A 21312-nucleotide genomic window follows, 5' to 3' on the forward strand; every position below is an offset into this window, starting at 1 on the left:
TACCCGCCACGCCCCGAGCAGCGCCAGCGGTCTATCGCCCACGCTTCTGCGCTGCCGAAGCTCGGCGCCTGCCTTCGGGCCGCCTAACGCTCGGCCGGGCAGCTACACGGCGCCACGCGCGGCCGGCGTGCACCACGTCGCGTGGCTGGCCGAGTTCCCTGGTGGCGGGTGACCCCGGCGCCCCGCCCCCTCCCCCGCGCCGGTTCGACCTCGGCCGGCCGCCCGTTCGGCGACGAACGCGGCGCGTGAGCAGCCGGCTCTCGTGTCCGCCGGTGGGCGGCCGCTCCCGAGCCCCGCCGTCAGGTGGCCCCGGCCGTCAGAACAGCTGATCGGTTAGTAGGCGTCAGCGGAGTGCGGCGGGTGGGCGCGTGCCGGACCGCAGCACGGGCCAGAGCGCCGACGAGTGCCACCGAGGTCGGACGATTGCGGTGACGACCCGAGACCGGCGACGCGGAGGACCCTCCAGCGACAGTGCCAGCGGCTCGCGGACGGTGATTGCGCGGGATATCGCGCTGCGACGCCCTTCTTACGACATGTCGCGCATCCAGTGTCCATCATCGCGGGCGTGCGCCCCTGACCTGGCCTCGTGCGTGCGACGCGCCGTCGGCAGGCGGCACACGCCGCGGGCCAAGCCCGCCCCGAACAGCCAGCGCGAGAAGCCCACGGACAAGGAGAGCGGCTTCGAGTCGTGCCCCAGCAGCCCACGTGCCGACGCCTCTGTCGAGGCGGGCCACCAGTGCCAGTGCGGAGCACAGACAGGTGAGTGACGGCGACCCGTCCATCCGCCCGGCGGTGTGGACCCCAGCTCTGCTGGTGCCCTGACGTCAGGCTGGCACGTGCTAACTGGTAGACATACAGAGGGCTTCGTTGATTGACACGTGATGCTGGTGTAACGTTGGCAACCGAGACTGGGTCTTTACCCTCGGCCGAAGTTTGTTGAATGATCTGTGTGGGTGGCGTTATCCTGACCTTTTTCCTCGAGGAGGCTAATGCTCGGCTTCAGTAACTCGTCATAATGGAGGGTTACCGCGAACCTTATGTCCTATATCAGCTGACATCCCCCGCGAGCCGTATTTACACGGTTAATGCTCGCAGTTCTGCTGTACTCGTCTGTGATTGCAATGCCACAAATATCCAGCTGAGGCGATGACGGAGGTTTTTGTAGCTCCCGAACAACAAGAAAGCCCTCAGCGCGTGATTAGCTTTGACATGTGTTCTACGGCAAGCGGACAGTACTCCGCGATGACGTGCAGTGAACGGAGAGAGCCCGTCACGCGGCTACCGATCCGCCGCCGCCAGCTGCCGCTGCCGACCCATTTCGCCGACCCGCGGTGCGGTGCGAGCTGTGGGCTGGACCGGCCGGCCGGCCGGCCGGCTCCGGCGCTCTCGCGTCGACCCAAACTGGGTCAGCTGGCGGCGCGGCGCCCGCGGCCGCGGCCTGCGCGCACTTCCTTTCATTCATTTCTGGCACGCTTCGTGGCCATGCTTTCGTTTCTCCGGGTCTCTCTCTGCGACGCTCTGTCCGCGCCGGTCAGAGCCGGAGAGGGGGGGGGGGGGCCCAGCCGGGGGCGGCGCGAGAGGTCAGCACGTGCAAGGGCACCGTGACGTCACCGTTGTCGCGACGTCTGGCCCGCCCCGCCCATGTCTGCCCGTCGCTGTCTGGCCCGGCGCTCGTTTGGCGTCGCCAGGTCATGTGATGGAAGAGCTCCCTCAAGCCAGGCGCGGACTGCTCAGCGCTGGGTTACACGGTCATTCCGCTGTACCCGCTGCATTGCCGGGTTATTCCCGACTCCTCCAGGTCTCTCCGCATGCCCAAAGTCTCCCCACGGAGCGCTGAAAACGCGGTCTCCTGGCGCCGTCTCAGACTTCTTTGAGCATTTGAGCCCTGACTCCTCCTCCTCGATAGCTTTTGTGATTTTTTATATGCATTTGCAACACCACGCAGAACATTTTGCCGATCGCCGTCAGTTGCCGGCACTTTGGTATATACAGAACAGATGCTTGAAGTTGAAAGCGTGGCGTCCGTGTCCGTTTCTGTATCCGAGGCTATACCTTCAGGCATCAGCCATCGGCTATGCGGCATCAGCATCTTTGTCGGGAATGTCAGATAGACCTATGACCCTGTATGCCCACCCGGTCTACATCCCCTCTTGCTGCCTGTCTGTCTTCATGCAGTCTCCCAAAGGCTCCTCGCAGCCGCTCGGCGACCCACCACCCCAGCTCGTCGCGCCGTTCTCGGCGGCGCGTGGGGCCGGCCGGCTGGCGGGCGCGCGGGCCGCCGGGTCTGCTATCGGTGAGATCTGCCGCACGCGGCACTCCCGCCCGGCCGGCTCTTCACGCTCCGCGACGCACCAGCGGAGCCGGCCGCCGCGCGGCCCGTTACCAGTTAGTAGTTCACGGTAATAAGGCTGAAAATGCGTCGCGCTCGAGCGCTCCGCGATAAAGCGACCGAATGCACAGGAGCGTCGCGCCGTGTGCTCCTTCTGCCGGGGCGCCGTCAGCGCTCGGCGCTCTGGACGGCGCCACTGTCTGGCGGCGCCGGGCGGACCCTTGTGACGCGGCCAGGCGACGGTGGGTCGTCCCAGCGGCATCGGCGCTGGGCTGCGTGGTAACCCCCGGCCGGCCGGCCAACGCCGGACCGGGCGTGACGTCAGGGGTCTGCTGACGCGGTCGGAATCTCCGCCGGATTCGGGGCGTCGCGCAGGGCTGGGTGAGCGTCGCATGGTCACGGGACGGGCTCGGGCCGTACTTTCCCAAGAATTGGTGCGGGTTCCAGCAGTGAGCTTCATCCTTTCCATGCATCTCCTAAAGCCCATCCAAGGCTCTAGAATATAAGATGATTGGAAGCCAGGTCTTCAGAGCACTCAGAGTGGTATTCCTGGGGCAGGGGTGTATGGTCAGCAAGCGTGTTTAGCGGTGAGCCTGGTAATTCCAGCAGTAAACGTCACTCTGGCAGCCTCTGACTCGCCGACGTTCCCGGCACGGGCCGGCAGCGCTCTTCCCGAGAGCACGCCAGCGCCACCTTTCGGCGAATCACCCAACCGGGGCTGGCCTGGTCGGCCCGCGTCACCGGCGTTATGCTCCAACACGGAGAACGAGATATGGGGTTTCCCGCGGCGGTGTCCACACGGACGAACCGACTACGCCGAACTGTTTTGCAGATCAACCTGTTTTTGATTTAGGGAAGGGCGGGACATAGTGACGTTTGTTTGTGGCGTTGCCATTGCGCGAACTGGTGAAGCGCAAATAAATCTGCGTCGAAATATCCAAAATTAGCATGTCATCACTTATCTAACGTGACAGGCCTCGACCCGGGACATCGCTGGTACCATCAACAATCCTCCGTATGACGCCTGGTCGCACAACGTGCCTTCCAACTACCTCCCGGCTGTCCCGGTGATGGCTGTGCATCTGCGCTATCTCCGGCCAGCTCCCCGTCTGCGGGCGGCCGGAGCCGGCCGAGCGAGAGCTCGGCACCCGCCAGCCGAGCCCTGGTCCGTGTCAAACTGGGTCAGGGCTGCCGTCGCGGCGCGGCCGGCCGCCGGCCATGAAAGTGTTGCCGCTGCGTCGGCGCCGGCGGCGGGCGGAAGGCCGCGGAAGTGCCGCCAGTTCCGCGTGCGCCGCGCGCCCGTCCGCCGAGCCTTCGGCGTTTGTTTACCGGCACGGGACGGCGCACCCGCGCGGAAGCTGCCATGCCGCACCCGGCCCCCGCGCGCTGGCCGCGCGCCGCTGAGGTCGCCCGATGCCTATCGACGCCTGTCGAGGTCGACAGCCGCCGCCAAGCCGCGGTTCGCCAGGGGCGTCGTGCCGGGGGTGGCCCTGTCAGAATCGCTGCAGGCGGCCGTCGACTCGGGGCCGCCTCGTGCTGTCGGCTTTGACGGGTGGGGGACAGCACGGCCGCGCACTCCTGTCAGCAGGAGGCGGGGTCAGGAAATGTCGTCGGGTCGCAAGGCGGATACGAGTCGCGGTGTCCGCAGTGGACCTCTTGAGTGGCAGTGTTCGCGACTGAGCCGGCAGACCGCACCGGCAGCAGAACAGCGACAGCTGGGACCGTTATGCACCTCCTTTTGCTTCCCCTTCTCTCTCTCTCTCTCTCTCTCTCTCTCTCTCTCCTCTCTCTCTCTCCTCTCTCTCTCTCTCTCTCTCTCTCTCTCTCTCTCTCTCCTCTCTCTCTTCTCTCTCTCTCTCATCTCTCTCTCTCTCTCTCTCTCTCCCCGTTTTCCCTTCCCTTGCCTCTCTCATTCACCCTGTCCCATCCCACCTTCTTTCGCTCTCTCCCTCCGCGCTCCCTCCGCTCTCCCTCTCCCTTTGTACTCCTCTCTCTCCCTGCGCGACCGGCAGCTGCCGGACCGCGGCCGGCCGCCCTGCCGCCGCACCGTTACCGTTCGTTTGCGACGCACGACCACCGCCGAGACGAAATCGGCGCGCGCGCGCTCGCCATCGGCTCACCGTGTTACGTCACGACGGACGACGCGTCGTTGTGAAACGACGCGGGCCGTCGGCGGCGGCACGCACTGGCGCCCAGCGAGAGCGACACGCTATTGTGACGACCAGACAATTGGACCGCCAGAGCCGGCGTAAGCACTGCATATCGCCTCTGAAAAAGCCGACCATCGTGAAGATAACGGCGCAGACGGCAACAAAGGGGCGCAGTCAGCACCCGCTCCTGCTATCTGCAAAGCGACACCGAAGCCGCGCGCGCCGCTGCCTCCACCTGGCCGCCGCCGACACGGTGGGTCCGCCCCTCCCCCCCCCCCCCCCCCCCCGGCGGCGGGCGCTCCGAGTGCGAGACGTCGACGCTGTGACGTCACCGCTGGCGCACGGCAGCGTCGCTCGCCGCCGGGCGCCGAAGCAGCGGCTATTTCGGGCCGCGATGCCGCCCGTAACGAGAACATTGCTAAAAGTGGAGACTCGCAGGCTATTCCTGGGCGCCCCCGCTGCGCGCTGCTTACTGCAGGTGGCTTGCTGTGCTCCGGCGGGACTGGCGCGGACTGCGAGGCACAACAATAGGCCTGTGGTCCCAAGGCTGGTGGCCGCGTTGCATGACAGAGTGGGCCTGATTTGCCACACCGGTGACCAGCAAACGCTGGCTTTACTGCGCTCTCATGGAGACTAGCTCAAACAGACGGCCGTCGTCTCAGCTGATCGTGGCGATGGGGACATTGCCCGCGATGGCAGGCGGCTCAGCCCGGCCGACCCGGCCGCTTGAGCCAGCACTATAACCAAGTTCAAAGGCCAGACCGCTGTCCAGACCGGCCACATTAAAGCGCGGACACGCCCTTGGGGACCGGCACAGCCCTGCCGACCACAGCCCGGGCCGGCAGAGGGCGTTGACGTCAGCGCAGGCCGCGACTGGCGGCAGGTCTCCACTCGCGACAGCAGCCGCGGTACGTCAGGCGACCCCAAATCCCTCCTGGACAGTTTCACTCGTGCTGACGGGCGGCAGGTGGGGTGGACGCCGCCGGGCAAGTTCGAGAGGTGGGACCTGGGGCAGGTGCAGGTGGGACCTGGGGCAGGTGCAGGTGGGACCTGGGGCAGGTGCAGGTGGGACCTGGGGCAGGTGCAGGTGGGACCTGGGGCAGGTGCAGGTGGGACCTGGGGCAGGCTGGTGCCGGGAGAGCAGCAGATGGCACAGCCGGCAGCACCGGCGCACCGACCATATTCGACCTGGAATTGTGCTACTCCCAAGCCATGGAGGTCCTAACCACCACGCTCGTGTTCGCTGCAACTGCGGCTGGTCGACGAGGGCGAATTACGACCTGCGCCGCTGCTGCGCGTGCGGTGGCGGTCGGCAGGGCCGCCAGAGCGGACCGCAGGTGAGCCAACACACTGCAGGTGGCGATCCACCTCGACCCGACGCCCACCGCACGCCAGTCGACGGCCGGCAAGGCCGCTCCGGCCAGCCTTTGTCTGCGCCCGGCCCGGCGCGGTCCCGATGGCCGCAGCCAGTGACGCGGCGCGGCCGAGAGCCGCACATGGCCGCCGACGCCACCGTTGCCCATGGTGGCATGGTGACGCCACGGCCGACGGAAGGTCCGCGCCGCTGCCGCTGACGGCGCCGGCGGCGCGCGGTGCGCCCTCTGGCGGAGCGCGGCTGCCCAGGCGGTCGCGTGCGGGGGCTCGTGTCACAGACGGGTGGAAGGAAATCGTGGTTGGGAGAAGTCTGCATTGCTTCGGGATGGTTCTGGTGGTCGGCGGGCATGAACAGTTTTCTCATGGGTATTTTGTTAAGGCATTGGCATGGAAAGTCCCGAGACACCCCTTGCGCGGCTCACACACACATACACAACACGGCAATAGGGTGCACAGCAAGCGAACCATAAGCCTATTGATATGGTGTCTTTATCGGCATTGTTTGTCTTATCGTTACTGTAACTGCGCATGGCGACCAGTGACTCCTACCCGTCGCGGGTGGCGTCTTAATCTGGGCGTCGCGCCGATACCTTTCGACTGAGAGCCGGCGCCGCGCCGATGACTGGCTGCCGTCCGGCCGACGCTCCCGGCGCCGGCTGACCTCCGCTCGTGGCTAGTATGATCCTGACTGGGCCGACGCATGGGACGTGGTGACGCACTGGCAGGCGATGCGTCAGCCACCGGTCCGGGCTCTGACTCAGCCTCTGACTCCGGCCCTCCTTTGCAGAGCTGCGGCACCAGGTCGGCGACTGCATATCGCTCGACTGCTTCAGCTTTATCAAGAAGCTCGGTTCCGGAGGTAAGTCCGCCGTCGTCCGCCCGCTTTATCATCGGCGAGCGATGTCGCGTATGCGGCCCTCTCCTCGCCGGGTCCGCACGCCTGTGCCGTGGAGGCATTGTTCGCCCCGCTGGCATGCATGGAATGGGAGCTGTGGCCACAACAGCACGACTCCGAGGGTACCTGCCGGGCAAAACTGTGCAGGTTGGCCGCGCCCTCACTTCACAAACAACCGTGCCGCGCCGCGCCGCGCCGAGCAGCGCCGAGCAGCGCCCGCTCCGGACAGGGATCTCCCGGCGACCGAGTCGGCATCTGGCGCCGGGTCCTGAGTATGACGGGGAAGCCCGTCCAAAACCCGGCGCAAGGCACGGGGCGGAGGACAGGGTCGTGTGCCGGGGCGGAGCGGCAGCCGACCGTGGGCGGCCAGTTAGGGGTCCGGGTGCGGCGTAACGCCCTGCACTGCCCCGCGCCGCCGAGCTTGCTCTTCCTGTGAGGGCGGGCCGTACCCATGTCCATTCGGGGGGGGGGGGGGGCGCCTCAGTCTGGGTGGGCTGCCCGCCGGCGCGGCGTGACCCTGCAGCCGCCCTCGCGCCGTTTGGTGCCGGCCAACGCCTCGGGCCGTCGCGCCGGAAATGCCCGCTCCATCGCGCGCCGGGCGCCGCCTGGTTCCGCCGAGAGTCGCTGGTCTCGGTCCGGGCTCCGGAAACCGCTCCCCGTCAGCGCATGGCCGGCCGGAAACAAAGCGATCGTCTGGCTGGCGGCCCCGCTCAGGGGTGCCCCGGTGCGTTGACCGCACCGGTCCGCTCCACCTGGCGCCGGAGGCTGGGCGGGACAGCTGGCGGCACCCTCCCGCCGACGGCAGCCGAGCGCGTCCCGGGCGAGTCCCTGGTGGCCCGCTCACAAAGGCTGGCGGCTCGCATGCCCAGGCGAATGGGCAGTCGCCACGGCGCGTGAGGGGGAGGGGGAGGGGGAGGGGCATGCCGCCTCGGGCTGGGAAGCCCGGCGTGGCCCTGGCAGGCTCAACAGGTGATGGTTCACGGGCGTCCCAGCCGGCCCACGCGTCGCCCGGCGGCGCGCTGGCGTGGGCCGGCCGAGGGTTTGCCGCAGTGGCTTTCCTCGTCGGTCGTGGTCTGGCCTGTCCGCAGAGAGAGTGGGCAAATCCGCACCGCGCCAAATAGTGATTCTGCTTCAACCGCAGGACAGCAGCTTGAGGTTTTCCTGGCATTTAGCAACCCCTTCGTGTTTCGTTATCTCTCTGGCCCGAACGGTGCTGTCACTATCGGCCGGTCCGCTTGTCCCAATGTTCGCCCTGCGTGCGTGCGTGGGGTTCGTGCCCACACCGGTCCGTTAGGCAGCCCACCTTGTGCAATATTCCGCTTTCGAAACAGCCGTCTTGGTAACCGCGCGGCTACTGGGACAATGCAGCCTGTCGGGCATGTGCTAATCAGCCGTCCTGCAGTTCTCCTCATGCGCCGTCGTTGTCACGGCTCCAGCACAGCCGAGTCTGATCTCCATTGTCTGGATTGCGTTCTCTTTCTCCCGTTCGCCGTTCTCCCGCGGACCAGCTCGTGCGGAGCTGGGCCGGCCCGTCCGCGTGTCCGCGCCAGCAGCCGCTGCCGTCCCCGTCGACGGCCGTCCCCGTCGACGCCTAGCGGGCTTCGTCGCTGCGCCACACGACGCGCCGCCCGTGGGTTGCTTCGCCACACGCGCGCGAGGCGGCGCACCACGCCGCTTCCGATCCGTCCCGCCCCGCTCTCGGCGCGACCACGTGCCGAGCCGACGCGCGTGCGGTGTGCGTGTGCGTCACGGTGACGTCACGTCCCGGTCGGCGTCGGCATCGGCCGCCCTCCGGCGTCGGCCGCGGCTCAAGGTCACAGGCGCGCCGCCGACCTGCGCCCGATCGATGCACTCGTGTGCACGGCGGCGGGGGCGGACACCATCTGCGGTGGGGCGGCGGGCCAGCTGCCCGGGCGGGAGTAGAGAGCGGGGAGGGGGCCGTCCGGCCGCCTAAGACTCGGGGTCCACGCCAGCCACTCCGTTATGCTGGTCGGTTCGTTCCGTTAGCTCGCAGGACCTAGGCACGGTCGTCTCGGCGCCGGTGGGCCCCGGAGGCAGGCGAGGCGTCTCTGCGTGCCGATGTGGCGGCGCTGCTGAGGCGGAGCGCCTCCGCTCGTGACGCCCCGCCGCCGACGCAACAGCAGCAACGGTTGGTTGCGGTCACCTCTGGAGGTGACTTCCGCGGTACTGGCCGGCCTCGGCGGCGCCCCGCCCGGCGGGTGGCCGCGGCGTCGGCGGCGGCCCGTGCGCAGCCTTCGGTGCCGCCGGTTTCGTCACCACACGGATGGAGACCCGCCCGCCTTTTACCTGGCGGCGCGCGCCGGCCCGGCCGGCCCAACTGGGTCAAGTTCCCGCCAGGGTCGGCCGCACTCGCTAGATGGCGCAATCGCTGACACACTAACACATCTCTCGCGCGCCGGCCGGCTTTCCACGGCACGCGCTTTCGCCGCGGCGCCTGCGCCGCTTTCGTCGGCGGCTGCGCCGGCTTCTGTCGCCGGGCCGCGGCGGACGGCCGCGCTGTGACGATGTTTTCCAACGCGATGCAACTGTCTGGTGACCTCGGCGACGAGCGGTGGCGTACGGACAGGCTTAGCCTGGCGACGTGCTGGAGGCACTACTCCGCGCCATGGCCTTGACTTGTGAATGTTTAATCCTTCTTGGCCATGCGCCATTGACGCAGTCAATGAACAGATTCGTGGACAGATGCACACAGCAACCAACAGGCCCAACAATGCAAGTGACCTTCTCCGCTATCAAATGTGAGGCGGCGGCTTGCATGCAGCGCTCATCGCCTGCTTGCCGCAGCAGCGACACCTGGAGAGGTCCAGCCACGCTGTGTTGGCCGACAGCCCGCTGCGCCGTCTCGCCAGGAAATGTCGGCGACCATTGTCCTAGCCAGTGGCGGACGATCCTGCGACTGATGGCGGCTGATGCTGCCCGTCGCGGACGCGTCTTTTTCCCGCCACGGCGGCCGGCCGACGACGTGGGGCCGTGCGGAGCGTGGCTGCAAACCGTTATCCTTTGCCTAAGCGAAGGCCACTTGGCGGCATTATCCTGCACGTGAATGCTGCATGACTGCGGTCTCACTCCACCGGACAATGAGACGGCATTAAACGCTCGATCTCTGCTCGTTGCAACTCCTCGGCGGGGATCAAACAACAAATAATTAAGAGCGCCCTGTGCGACTGCGATACGATGGTGGCTGCACAAGCGCCCAGGCAGATATCGCGTATATCGCACTTCGACGACTGGTTTCGGGGCGGTTTTAACCTTGGATTTTGAGGCAACGCCCGGTTATGGCCGATCTCGTGCACCTCTTACTACATAATCCGCAACCCATTTTTTCACTCGTTTGACTTTGATCTTGAGCTGTTGCACTTTGTTTGGGCGTCATGCACTGACCGCAGCCAAGTGGTCCTGCGCTTTGCGTGCGGCATGCAGTTGTACGACACGCCACTTGGCCCAACCGTGCTTAGCCTGAGCCAGCTGCGGACGGAGGACCCCGCCCCGCCAGCTGACGGTTACACGCGGGCAGCCGCGGCTTTCAGCGGCGTCTAACCCGACCGCCTGCCCTTTAGGAGTGGTGGGGTGCCTGTCCACCGGATGCGCCCGTCCCGCCTGACCCGCCTGCCCCGCCTGACCCGCCTCGCCGCCTCCGTCCGCAGGTTACGGCAGCGTTGTGCTGGTGGAGAAGCGGACGGGTCGCGATCGCGGCTCGCGCTACGCCCTCAAGATCAGCAGCCTGAGCCGCGCAGCGCTCGTCGAGCGAGACATCCTGCCGCGCCTCCGCGGCCTACCCTACACCACCGACCTGGCGTACGCCTTCTTCAGCGCCGCCCCGGCCAAAGCCTTCCTCGCGCTGCGTGAGTACGGCGGTACCGGCGCGCGCAGGCGGCAGCCCCGGTAGGGAAGCGGGGAGGAGTGGGTAGGGGTCTGGTGCCGCCCTCTGTAGAGGGCCGCGGCTCCAGGGCAGGTGTCCAGGGAAGGCCGCGTTTGGTACAGTTACGTGGCGCAATGCTTACACAAGGTTCTTATGAAGCACAGGGCCTTCGCACACAAGTTACACTTCGTTTTCCGAGATTATGATAATTTTGCCTGTGGTAATCGCCAGACTAATTGAACATCTTGAAGATCAATCCCAGTGGAGAGGCTGTCTCACGCAGGGGCCGCTCGACACAGCTGGCTTGTCGTCATAGTTACGCACGCCGCTGGCAAGGACTGGGCGTGGTCACAGGCGCCGCTCGGAAGGGGCGACGGTCTGCATGATACCATCACTGCCGCGACAGAGCGCGCCGACACACCCACCCTCATCATACCGGACCGGCCTGCCGCGTTATCGGGAGGGCCGCCTCCCACGCGCCTGCGCCACACCGGAGCACACAGTCAGCTGACAGTGCCCGGCCAGTCCGGTGTGGGATCGTTCCCTGGTGCTGAACTGTCCGGACAGGAAGGCCGCAACGGGCGTCCGACGTCCGCTTACCCTGAAGCCGGGATCTGGGATCTGGGATCCGGGATCCGGGATCCGGGATCCGGGATCCGGGCGGGCGGGCGGCCCGACAGAATTTAGCAGTCGCATGCAGGACTTGGCGCCCCGCACGCGCCACAGCCGCGCCGGTCGGGGAATCTCCGCCTTTGTGGAGGCGCCGACAAAGAGAGGGCACGGGCTGTGGGAGCCGACGAAAAACCGCTCGAAAACGCGGGACTGGCACGGCCGGCGGCGCCCGGCCTTGACCTGCACCATCGCCTTGTGTCACTGGTCGGGCACCGGCGCTGTGGAGCGGTGCGTACTGGAGTGCGCGATCAGTGCCCGTTGGCCGACCGGAGGGTCGAACCGGTCACGTATCTGGCCAGCTGTACAGCCGGTACACTGGCTACGGCGGTGAACTTGCGAGTGGCACACCCGCTGAGCAGCACTGCACAGCTGTTTCCGTTTCCATTGGACGGATTTGAGCTAATCTTGTTAAACACACACCATAAGGTAAAGCGAAGCGGGATTTTCCCATTGCTTTTGAGTTTGGGATCGGCTGCACGCTTCTTACTACACCAGCGCAGACGTCGCAGCTGCAGACGCCTGCCGGGAAGCTCAGTCGGGAAAGTCCAGTCGGCTGGGCGCTCGGCCGACCTGAAGAAACCAGAGCCACGCCGATACCACCGGCACGTGGCGACATGACCTTGCGGCGAGCGGCGCCGGGAACACGGGCAGCACCGCGGCCTCGCGAGCGCAACGATGGCGCGTCAGCACCACGAGAGGGCGCGGAGGCTGACGCTGGGGTCGGATCGTGGGGGGGGGGGGGGGGGGAGGCGAGCTCGCTTCCTGCTGTGTGCGGATCGCACGGGCCGCCGGTGGAGCGCTCGTGTGGGCACGCGGGTGCAATGGCGTTAATGGAGCTCGCGGCAGTCGGAGAGGGTCGGGTCGGGAGACAGCAAAGTGGTGGTGAGAGGGGGGGCGAGGTCCATCGCAGAATCAACGCCTGTGACTCACCCCCGAATCTTTCAAGACGTCGGTGTACAAGTCGTCTCGCTTCGAGCTGACGCCGCCGCTATCTGTTGGGACCTCTCGAACTGACGCAATCGTACAGCTGGCGCACGAGAGTCGCGCTCGAAGTTCTGCCTCCTTGTCACAACATTCCATTCGCTGGGGTGGGTACTGACCGGCGCTCCGCTCGTCCCCAGCTTACGCCGTCGGCAAGGACCTGTTCTCTCTGGCCGGGCCGGGCAAGCGGCCGGGATACCTGCGCCGCATGTTCGTGCTGTCGTACGCGCACTACGTCGACCGGGTGCGCATCATCCTGGCCGAGCTGAGCGCCGCTCTCTGCGCGCTGCACGAGGTGAGGCCCAGCAGGTGGACGGGGGGAATCAATCCTGCATGATCTGTCGCCAGGTGCGATCAGCTGCGAGGGGTGTCGCAAGCGGGTTGTGCCCTGATCGCTCGGAGAGAGAGAGGAGAGGGGAGGGGCAGCTAGCCTTCGACTGCGATGGAAGGGCGAACGGAATGCAAGGCCACCACGGCCCAGCTGTTGCAAGAGCGCGAAGCTTCCGTGCGCTTAGGTTTCGGCATAGCTGGTCGATCATGTTTGTTGCGGGAGCTGGGATCTGACCTGGTTCGTCTGACCTTTTCAGCACCGCATCCTGTATCGGGACCTGAAGTTAGAAAATATTCTGGTCTTCGGGGACGGCCATATCCGGTTAGCGGACTTTGGTCTGTCTAGACACTTTGAAGCCGGCGAATCGGTAAGAGACCCGACATCTCCATCCTTGATCTGTACTGGTAACACCGTGGTTACGTCATCAGCCGTGATATCATATCGACGTCCGCCAGTCTATACAAGGAACCGACGCAGAGGTTCTGGCTACAGGCGCGGAATGGAGTTCTGCAAAGGCCCCTCCACGGAATGGAGTTCGTGGCTTAATATATCTTCTTTTCGTAATTGGAGGAGATCCTCACAGGCAGGAACGGTCAAGAAACCCATGCACCTCTTTACCATTTGGTTGTCTTCTTTGAAATGCACTTAACTGCAGCCATACTTCCTGACGAAAGCCTCCCGGTATTCCCGTGCAAAGTTCAAGCACCCGAGCGAAAAATATTTGTTCATCTTTGCCTAGAGGTCTGTTGTGCTGGCCCGTCCCATCCACGTGCGTCGCCGTTCCTCAGGCTGCGCTGCTACTCCTGTACGTGCGCTACACGCCCCGCCAACCGTCGGTCTCCGCGTGAGACGTGGCGATTAGAACAAAGCCAATCCTGCTCTCTGTTCCGCACCGGACATTTGGGTGCAGAGACCGTGCACCTGTCCGTTACTCCTTGCCACCGCGGCCGCCATCGCCGCGTGACCCGCCAGCCGTCCGAGAACCGAGTTGCGTCACTCATCTTTGTGCACAGAAAAGCTCGTGCATCGCGTGCCAGCGCTCGGCATTTCAGCGTGCTCATCACGGCGCGCTCATCCGTGGCCACTGGGCGCACACATGTGGCGCCTCAGCCCCCGCGCCCGCCAGTGTCACGTGCGTGCGTGCTGAGAAGCCGCCTCGCCACGCCTTTTCCGGGCAGGAGCGGTGTCCGTTTGGCAAGCCCAGGCTGCGACCCCGGCGCCGCTGCTCGGCGCGGCGGCGGCTCCGCGGTCGATGCACGCGTGGAACGTCTGACCCCTCCTCCAGTCCGGGCATGTGTTTGTGTGTGTGACCGCGGTCTCCGCTTCCGCAGACACTGATCACGGGCAAGACGGGCACGCCCGACTACATGGCGCCGGAGGTGATCCGCTCCAGCGGCGCGCACGGACCGGCCACGCAGTACAGCTTCGTGAGTACACGCCGCAACTTGTCGGTACCACGCGCCATGCGTCTCCCCCCCCCCTCCCCTCTCCTCGGGCTGCTCCCCCCTCCCCCCCCCCCCCCCCCCGGGAGGGGCCGTCAGGACAGCGCAGCCCCGGTGTTGATCAGCTGAGGACGTCAGAAACGCGACGTCGCGCCGACACAGGGACAAACAACACCGCGCGCGGGGCGTCCCCGACACCGCGCGCGAGGCGTCCCCGACAGCGGCGGCAGGCCGGCCCCCGACACCGCCCGCCGACGTCGCCTGTCGTCGGCGGATCGTCAGCCAGCGGGGCTGTCGTGTCTGTGACGAGCCGCAGAGCCCGGGCCAGGCCGCCGCCGTCCCGGCACACCTGCCGAGGTCCGGCTCCGTCCGGCGCCGGCACTGCGCGGTCACCTCCAGCCCAGCGGGCACGCACACGCTTCGGGGCGGCGAACAGACGCTGCGCGAGGCTGTCCGTACCCGTGCTGGCGCTTTTCAACCGGTGCGTTCACGCAAATGAGGCCTGGATTACGTAATTCTTTGAAGTTACGTAATTTGGCTAATGTCAATACGGCAGCCGCAGGGAGACGTCTTGATGAGCCGATAGCGCGTTGTCCTTCATAGCGGCCTGTTGTGGGCGGTGCCGAACCCAGTGTTATTTTCCGCGGTGCTTGTCTGCCTGGCCCCATCTTTACATGTCGCCTCAGAGGAAGATCGCCAAGGAAATTACAATGACAATCTCGCACCGTCCGGCTTCAGCGTGCGACCAAATCATTGATGATATCATTGATCCGCCCAATACTTCGCACCCATCGCGGGCGCCGCGACGCGACGGAGGTGCTTATCGAGCGCTGACCACGTCATTGTCGTCGGGGTCAGCGCTCTGTGTCTAGTCCTGAGTGGGATGGCTTTATTAGACGCGATTGCGCGGCGCCGCGGCGTCTGCCCCAGAGGTCGCCGCGTGGGTTCCGATGCGCAAAAGTGGCGTGGCTCTGGACAGGCGCCTGGTGTTGTTCTAAGCACGCGCGCTACGCCGTTGTCGGTTTCTTCCCCGCCGCGGACATTTTCGGACTGCTGCCAGTCACAGTGACCGTGCGCTCCGCGTCGCCTTCGGCCAGGTGACGCGCGGCGGTTTTTGTTCGACTGCGCGCACGTGTCGTCGCCGAGCAGGTACTTCGCTCCGTGTCAGCCTTTGGTCTTGGCCCCTGGGTTCTCAGGTCTGTCAGGTCAGAAGCCTCGGCATCGCCGCGGTGTGCGTGCTGCGCGCAGGGGGAGCGTGACGGTGCGGGCGCAGCTGACCCGGGAATTGGGTCAGTGGGCCACTGGCGCCGGTTACAACACGGCGCGCGCCTGCCCGTCGTCTTCCGGGCCGCTCCGGCCGACCGGCGGCCAGCCAGCCACCAGAGCCTGGCGTCCCGCGACGCCCGCCGTCGCGCGACGATGACGGCGGCACCGAGGGCGGGGGGGGGGGGGGGGGGGTCGGCCGACCGGAAAGTGAAAGCCGCTCGAGGCTGAGCTGCGGACTGGACCGAAGCAGCGCCTCGCGATGCTTCCACACCGAGCGCCGCCGTCGCGGAACGCCGCGGGGCGGCCGCGCGGGCCGACCTCGTGCGCCCGGGACAGGCCAACCGCCTCTGAAGGCGCGCGCTCTCGGAATGTGGGCGCTGGTGCCCCAGCGACGGCGAGCAGGCCGGCGCGCCGCGACTGCCGCCGCCACCGGCCTGACCGCGGGCGCTGAGCCTGCCCGGGAGGCCACGCGCGCCATACGGGCGCGACCAATCGATCTCTTGCCGCACGGCGGCGGCGGCTCGGCCAGACACGTGCGCCCCCCCCCCCCCCCCCCACGGCCGCCGGCGTGGCGACACGGGCCAGACGCGTCAGTGGTCGTCGCCACAGGGCGCGCACACGGGGCGGCGCCCATGCCAGCCCAGGGAGGGAAGGGGGGGGGGGGGCAGTGTGTGTGTGTGTGTGGAGGGGGGGGGGGACGACGACTAATAGTTGCCACTGCGGTGGTAAGGCGATGACAACTCGAGTGCAAACCATGGCTGTAATGAAGTCGTTTGTCGCTCTGATGTGAGGCTGCTTCCAATGATTCTCAGGGCACCAGACCGTTTTTTTAGCCATCATTGTCTCCTCGCAGTGCTGTATGGCCTGCCTTACGGCCACAGCACTCGCGGGCCCTGTCGTGATGCGTGTCCGAGGGAACAGTGGATAACCTGCCGTGTCCGAGGGAACAGTGGATAACCTGCCGTGTCCGAGGGAACAGTGGATAACCTGCCGTGTCCGAGGGAACAGTGGATAACCTCCGTGTCCGAGTAACAGTGGATAACCTTCCGTGTCCCGAGGAACAGTGGATAACCTGCCGAGTCCGAGGGAACAGTTGTGACCCCGTGTCCGAGGGAACATTGGATGACCTGGCGTTCCGAGGAGAAAAGTGGATTGTTACTTGCGTGTCCCCTCCGCGGAAGCAGACGTCCTGGTGTCTCGGTGTGTGATTGCGTATGAGCTCATTGTGGGACAGCTGCCCTTCAAGGGACGCGAGCTGGCGGATCTGGAGCAGTAAGTACCGAGTGTGACGTCACCGAGTCAAATGGCCCAATGCCACGCGAGATGGTTTTCCGTTCTTAAGTGTCGGCTACTAAGCAGGGCACTGCCAGTCTCAGACCACGTGTACTCCACACTGAACATAACGTGGGAAATGTTGGCATTTGTCCGCGTAGCGACACTGAGTGCACACAGCGTCCGATGACGCAGACCTGCCACGTGTACGCCCATGCCATCCAAACCGCTCGTATCCCGCCCACCGATCCCACTGATCCAGCCCCGACCACGTTGGGACTGGATCAACGCGGACGGGGTTCGAGCTCCGCCGAACCTCTGGATATCCTGGACTCACCGCAGCCGCTTGGACCCACCCCAGCTGGTTGGACCCTCCGCTGCGGTGGACCCCTCCGCCGTGGTGGATCCGACCACGACTGTAAACCGGTCGTGGTGCTGTATCCCGCTCTTGCGGCGGATCCCAGCGGGCGGTGGACCCACCGCAGCCGCGAATATCGCTATCAGGGCATCCGCGGGACTGGCGGATCCCGCGACCAAAAGCGCTCTGGCCATTCAGCCCTGCCGCACCGGCGAGCGCGCCTGCCAGCGGAGGCGTGCCGCGCTGCTGTACCACGCGTCCTGGAATCAATGCCTGGACGAGCCGCGGCGGCGCCGGCCGGCCGGAGCATCGAGCCGGAGTCCCTCGATCGCCCGAGGGCTATGTGCGCACCGATGTGAACTCGGTGTTCAGGAAAAGTCCGTGGATGGTGGCCTGGGGTCTCTTTGCGCCCGTTCGAGTCCACGGAAGTCTGCCCTAGCTACTGGAGCTCATCTATCTGTTCGCATTGGTCCGTTTTTGGATGGGGCCAACTGCGACGTGAAATTGGCGTGGTGCAGCACAGGCACAGGCACAGGCACAGGCACAGGCACAGGCCCAGGCGCAGGCACAGGCCAGCACAGGCCAGGCCAGGCACACACAGGCGCAGGCACAGGCACAGGCACAGGCACAGGCACAGGCACAGGCACAGGCACAGGCACAGGCACAGGCATTGACACAGGCACAGGCATTGGCGCGGTGCGAGTGTGGCACAGGCTGCGCTGTGGTGACACGGGGGTAGGCAGCGCGAGTCCTCCCCCGCTCGCAGCCCAGGCCGCCCCGTCAGCTGACCTGCTCTTGAAACCTTTGCCAGCGTCAGCCCGCGCCGTCGCAAGCCCGGCCTACTGCCCCCGTTCCGCCGCCGCCCCCTCTCTCTTTCCTGCCGAGTCGAAAGTGAAAGGATTCTGATGCGCCGCGGAGCTGGCGGTGTGAGGCGCCCGGACCGGTCGTGCTGCCCTCACCGACGACGTCCAGAGGCACCTCCCGGTTGCACGCCGATGTCCTCCTCCAGCGCCGTCCACGCACGGTCCTCTCTCTCTCTCTCTCTCTCTCTTTCTTTCCGCGCGCGCCTGGTGTCCTCCGCCCGCCGTCTGCCCCGTCATCGGCGGAGTCGAGACGTCGCCGACGCCGCCAGCTCGCCGCGAAAGCGCGCTGCGTCGCGAGCTGGCCGCGTCGGTAGCTCGAGCCAGCCGTGCGGCGCGCGCGCGGCCGGCCGCCACTTTCGCCGGCGGCCGGCCGTGACGCCGCCAGCTCACTTTCGCTGCGCCGCCGCTGACCGGCCCTCCCGCCCGCAGCGCGATTCTGCACGAGCCCGTGGAGCTGCCGCGCGCCTTCGTCGAGGAGAAGCTGGCGGCGCTGCTGTCACACGAGCGGCCGCTTGTCCTGGCTGCGCTGCGCCTGGTAAAGGACCTGCTGCAGCGGGAGCCGACGGCCCGGCCCACAGCCGCCAGCCTGCCGGAGCACGCCTTCTTTCGGGTGGGTGGCGCTCGCCGCCGCCGGTCGACGCCGATGGCACCGTATGCCCGACGGAGAGTCAGCAGGAGCACCCTGCAGATGCTGTCGGCATGTTGCGGGGAACGTTATGCCGGAGGGCTCAAGAATGCTGGGCGACCTCACTCAGTCAAGGCTATTCAGACACAGGCGCGTTCTCACGTTAGCACGATACCCATAATCTAGTAACTGATGGCGTGTGGAATGCGGCAATGTACCGCTTGCATAAAACTGAGAGAGGTCATACCTTATTAGCAGCCACGATCGCGGAGCGGCGTTCACTCGTAAAATGAATGTAGTATAATGAATGTGCGATATCCCATGACGCTGGGTGGTATCGTATGCCATAAAGTTATGAGGTTTCGGGGTTAAGATACATCGCTAGTCTGCGCTTAAAATAACCCGATCCTGCTGCACTTTCGGTAGAGACACGACATATATGGAATTATATACTGTGAGCGATCAATTTTATTCGTACCAGTGTCCCGTAACGTGTATGAGAAGGCGCGGGTGCAGCAGCCGTATATGACACCCCTCCTCCCTGCAGGACCTGGATTGGGCGGCCATCGCCTCGGGTCGGCACGACGATCCGCCGTTCGATATCCGGCGCGTGGTGCGAGAGCTGCCGACCGAGGTGGACAAGCCGCGCCTGCCCTCCGCCTTCTCTGGCGTCCCGTCCGGCAAGAGGGAACGCCGCGACAAGGGCGCCAACAGCGCCTACGACAATCCCGCCAAGTACAAGGTGAGCAGCTCGCCGTAAGGTGGCAGCACATGACGCTGCACTTTTTCAGTGCGCAGTGGACAGGGCTATGGTATTGAATATAAACTAACGTTTTTTAATTAAACACGTCTTTCGGGGGTGAATTTCAAACTTAAGCTGTCCGTAAAACGCGCCTGTTTTGGCGCGTTTCACTGTATTTTTTTTACCACAACTGTTTTGGCGCATGAGGAACGCGCCAAAACGGAAGGCATTGCCGTGAGATTTATGCCCTTTACCCTTTAACCGATTCTCACCCTGTCCCACAGAATTACCACTACTGCTGCAGCGAGTTCGGCTGGCTTGACTCGGACCTGGAGGAGGCGCTGCCGGCGGACAGTCGCGGCGTGGTGCCGGAGGACGCCGAGGTGGACGACGACGACGCCCAGTGGGACTCTGAGCCTGGCACACCGCTGGCGGAGGTGGCCGCCCTGCTGGCGCTGCCGGCGACCAGTCCGGCCAGCCCGGACAGCGCCTGCGGCGACGAGTTCTCGGCCAGCCCGGCCTCTCCGGCCGGCTACAGCTCTGGCGAAGAGTGGCCGCCGCTGTCCGGCCCTCTGCCGTCGCACCCGCTCTCCCCAGCGCCCAGCGAGCCGTCGGACGCCTCCGACGCCGAAGCCGCCGCCCCGCCGCCGCCCCGCACCGCCGCCAAGCGCGCCCGCTCGCAGCGCCGACTCGACTTCGACCTGCCGCCGGCGGGTGACCTGACGGCGGACGGCAGGGCCTGGCTGGCAGCCGGCTGGGCCGAGACGGCCGGCCTGCCGCCGAAGAAGCGCGCGCGCTTCCTGCAGCCAGCGGCGCTGCACCAGCGCGTGGTGGTGCTGCCGGCCGCGCAGCCGCCGCTGCCGCCCTTCAGCTCGTTGCGCACGCCGCGGCCGCCGCCGGCGGAGATGCACTGAGCGCGACGGTGGCGCCTCTGGCGGGCGCCGTCTCAACCAGTACAAACGTCGCCTGGGCGGCAGCAGGTGTGGCGAACCGTCCGCTGCGTGGCCGAACAGACTGTCAACGGCGTCTGTCCACGCTGCGCCAATCGTCCGTCGGCCCAGTGCAATCTAGGAGAATTATGCTGTTGTAGGGTATGTGACAGTGGGCAACTTCGCACTGCCCAGAACTTTGCAGCGGCCAGCGATTTCACAATCATGTCCGATAAATGACGCGGCGGAGGGATACACGCTGCAGCGGCCGTCCAGCCCGCCCTGTCGCTCTCTCGGGCGTCCTCGGCTGTATCGTGGACCAACGCCTGTCTAGATAATTTACAATGCCGCGAGCTTTCCTATAGCATATATTTTTGACGCGAGTTTGTTGCGGATGCGCTATGACCCATGTGAAGCGTGACAGTGCGTCTCATGAGGACGCGGGTAGCGTTTGTCCCGGCATGCAGGTGACCGCTCAAGTGCTCCAGGTTGTTTCTGCTGAAGCTACCCAGTCCATGTCCTGATCGCAGATGGTTATATTTTGTTGACAGGGTGAGTTTGATCCCGCGTAGCTCTAGGTGTTTGGCGTTTTAAGGAGATTGTATTTATGAATATCGGGTGTTATCGGTGAACTGTTCACGTGTGGCGAGCCCTCACATGCTTGCAGGCTTCTGGCGCCGGCAGCAGCGTCCTCGGCCACCAGCCCCCGTGGTCGGCCTCTCAGCCAGGTGACGCCACTGCTGCTAGTCTGCTCATGCCCTGTGCAATTATCTGCAATGGTGCCGTGGAAATTGTGATATGAGCTTATGGGAGCCCATAGTTACTGTCCGTCGCGAGAATAGTTGTACATATTTTTGAGGAATATATTATCACAAAGAAACAAGTGATCTGTGTTTGGTTCATCGAATGCTCAATAGTGGAAAGCGCTTGTGTTGAGCATTAGCCTTCGTTTTCCTTACCAGGCACGCCGAGTGTACACACGAGTGTACGCGCTCACCGAGAGCCCTTGCCTGAGAGGTAAACGCCGTCTGTTTGAAGTCGTCTGTATGAAGCATACTGCATATAAAGTGAGTGAAGATAAAATCAAACGACTTCATGGAAAGGGGCCTCAAGTCTTTCGCGACGCTGTGTAAGCGAATAATATCGCAACGGCAAAAATATTTGCACCCAACTAGTGCTGAAGGCGTAACATTCCGGAGCTAG

General features: G+C 65.2%; 1 protein-coding gene across 1 annotated transcript; it reads left to right on the top strand.

Annotated features, from left to right (window-relative positions):
• The first annotated feature begins 352 nt into the window (after window positions 1–352).
• Window positions 353–20094, top strand: LOC119099148 (chromosomal serine/threonine-protein kinase JIL-1). Its single transcript, XM_037222253.1, has 11 exons — window positions 353–759; window positions 6641–6712; window positions 10414–10611; window positions 12422–12576; window positions 12869–12979; window positions 13944–14148; window positions 16502–16592; window positions 18243–18423; window positions 18986–19180; window positions 19465–19890; window positions 20032–20094. Exons 1-11 carry the CDS (start codon window positions 534–536, stop codon window positions 20092–20094), a joined length of 1923 nt encoding a protein of 640 aa, XP_037078148.1. The 5' UTR covers window positions 353–533.
• Window positions 20095–21312: the final 1218 nt, after the last annotated feature.

The sequence above is a fragment of the Pollicipes pollicipes genome, unplaced genomic scaffold, assembly GCF_011947565.3.
Source record: "Pollicipes pollicipes isolate AB1234 unplaced genomic scaffold, Ppol_2.1 Scaffold_2555;HRSCAF=2994_pilon_pilon_pilon, whole genome shotgun sequence".
Taxonomy (NCBI): Eukaryota; Metazoa; Arthropoda; class Thecostraca; order Pollicipedomorpha; family Pollicipedidae; genus Pollicipes; species Pollicipes pollicipes.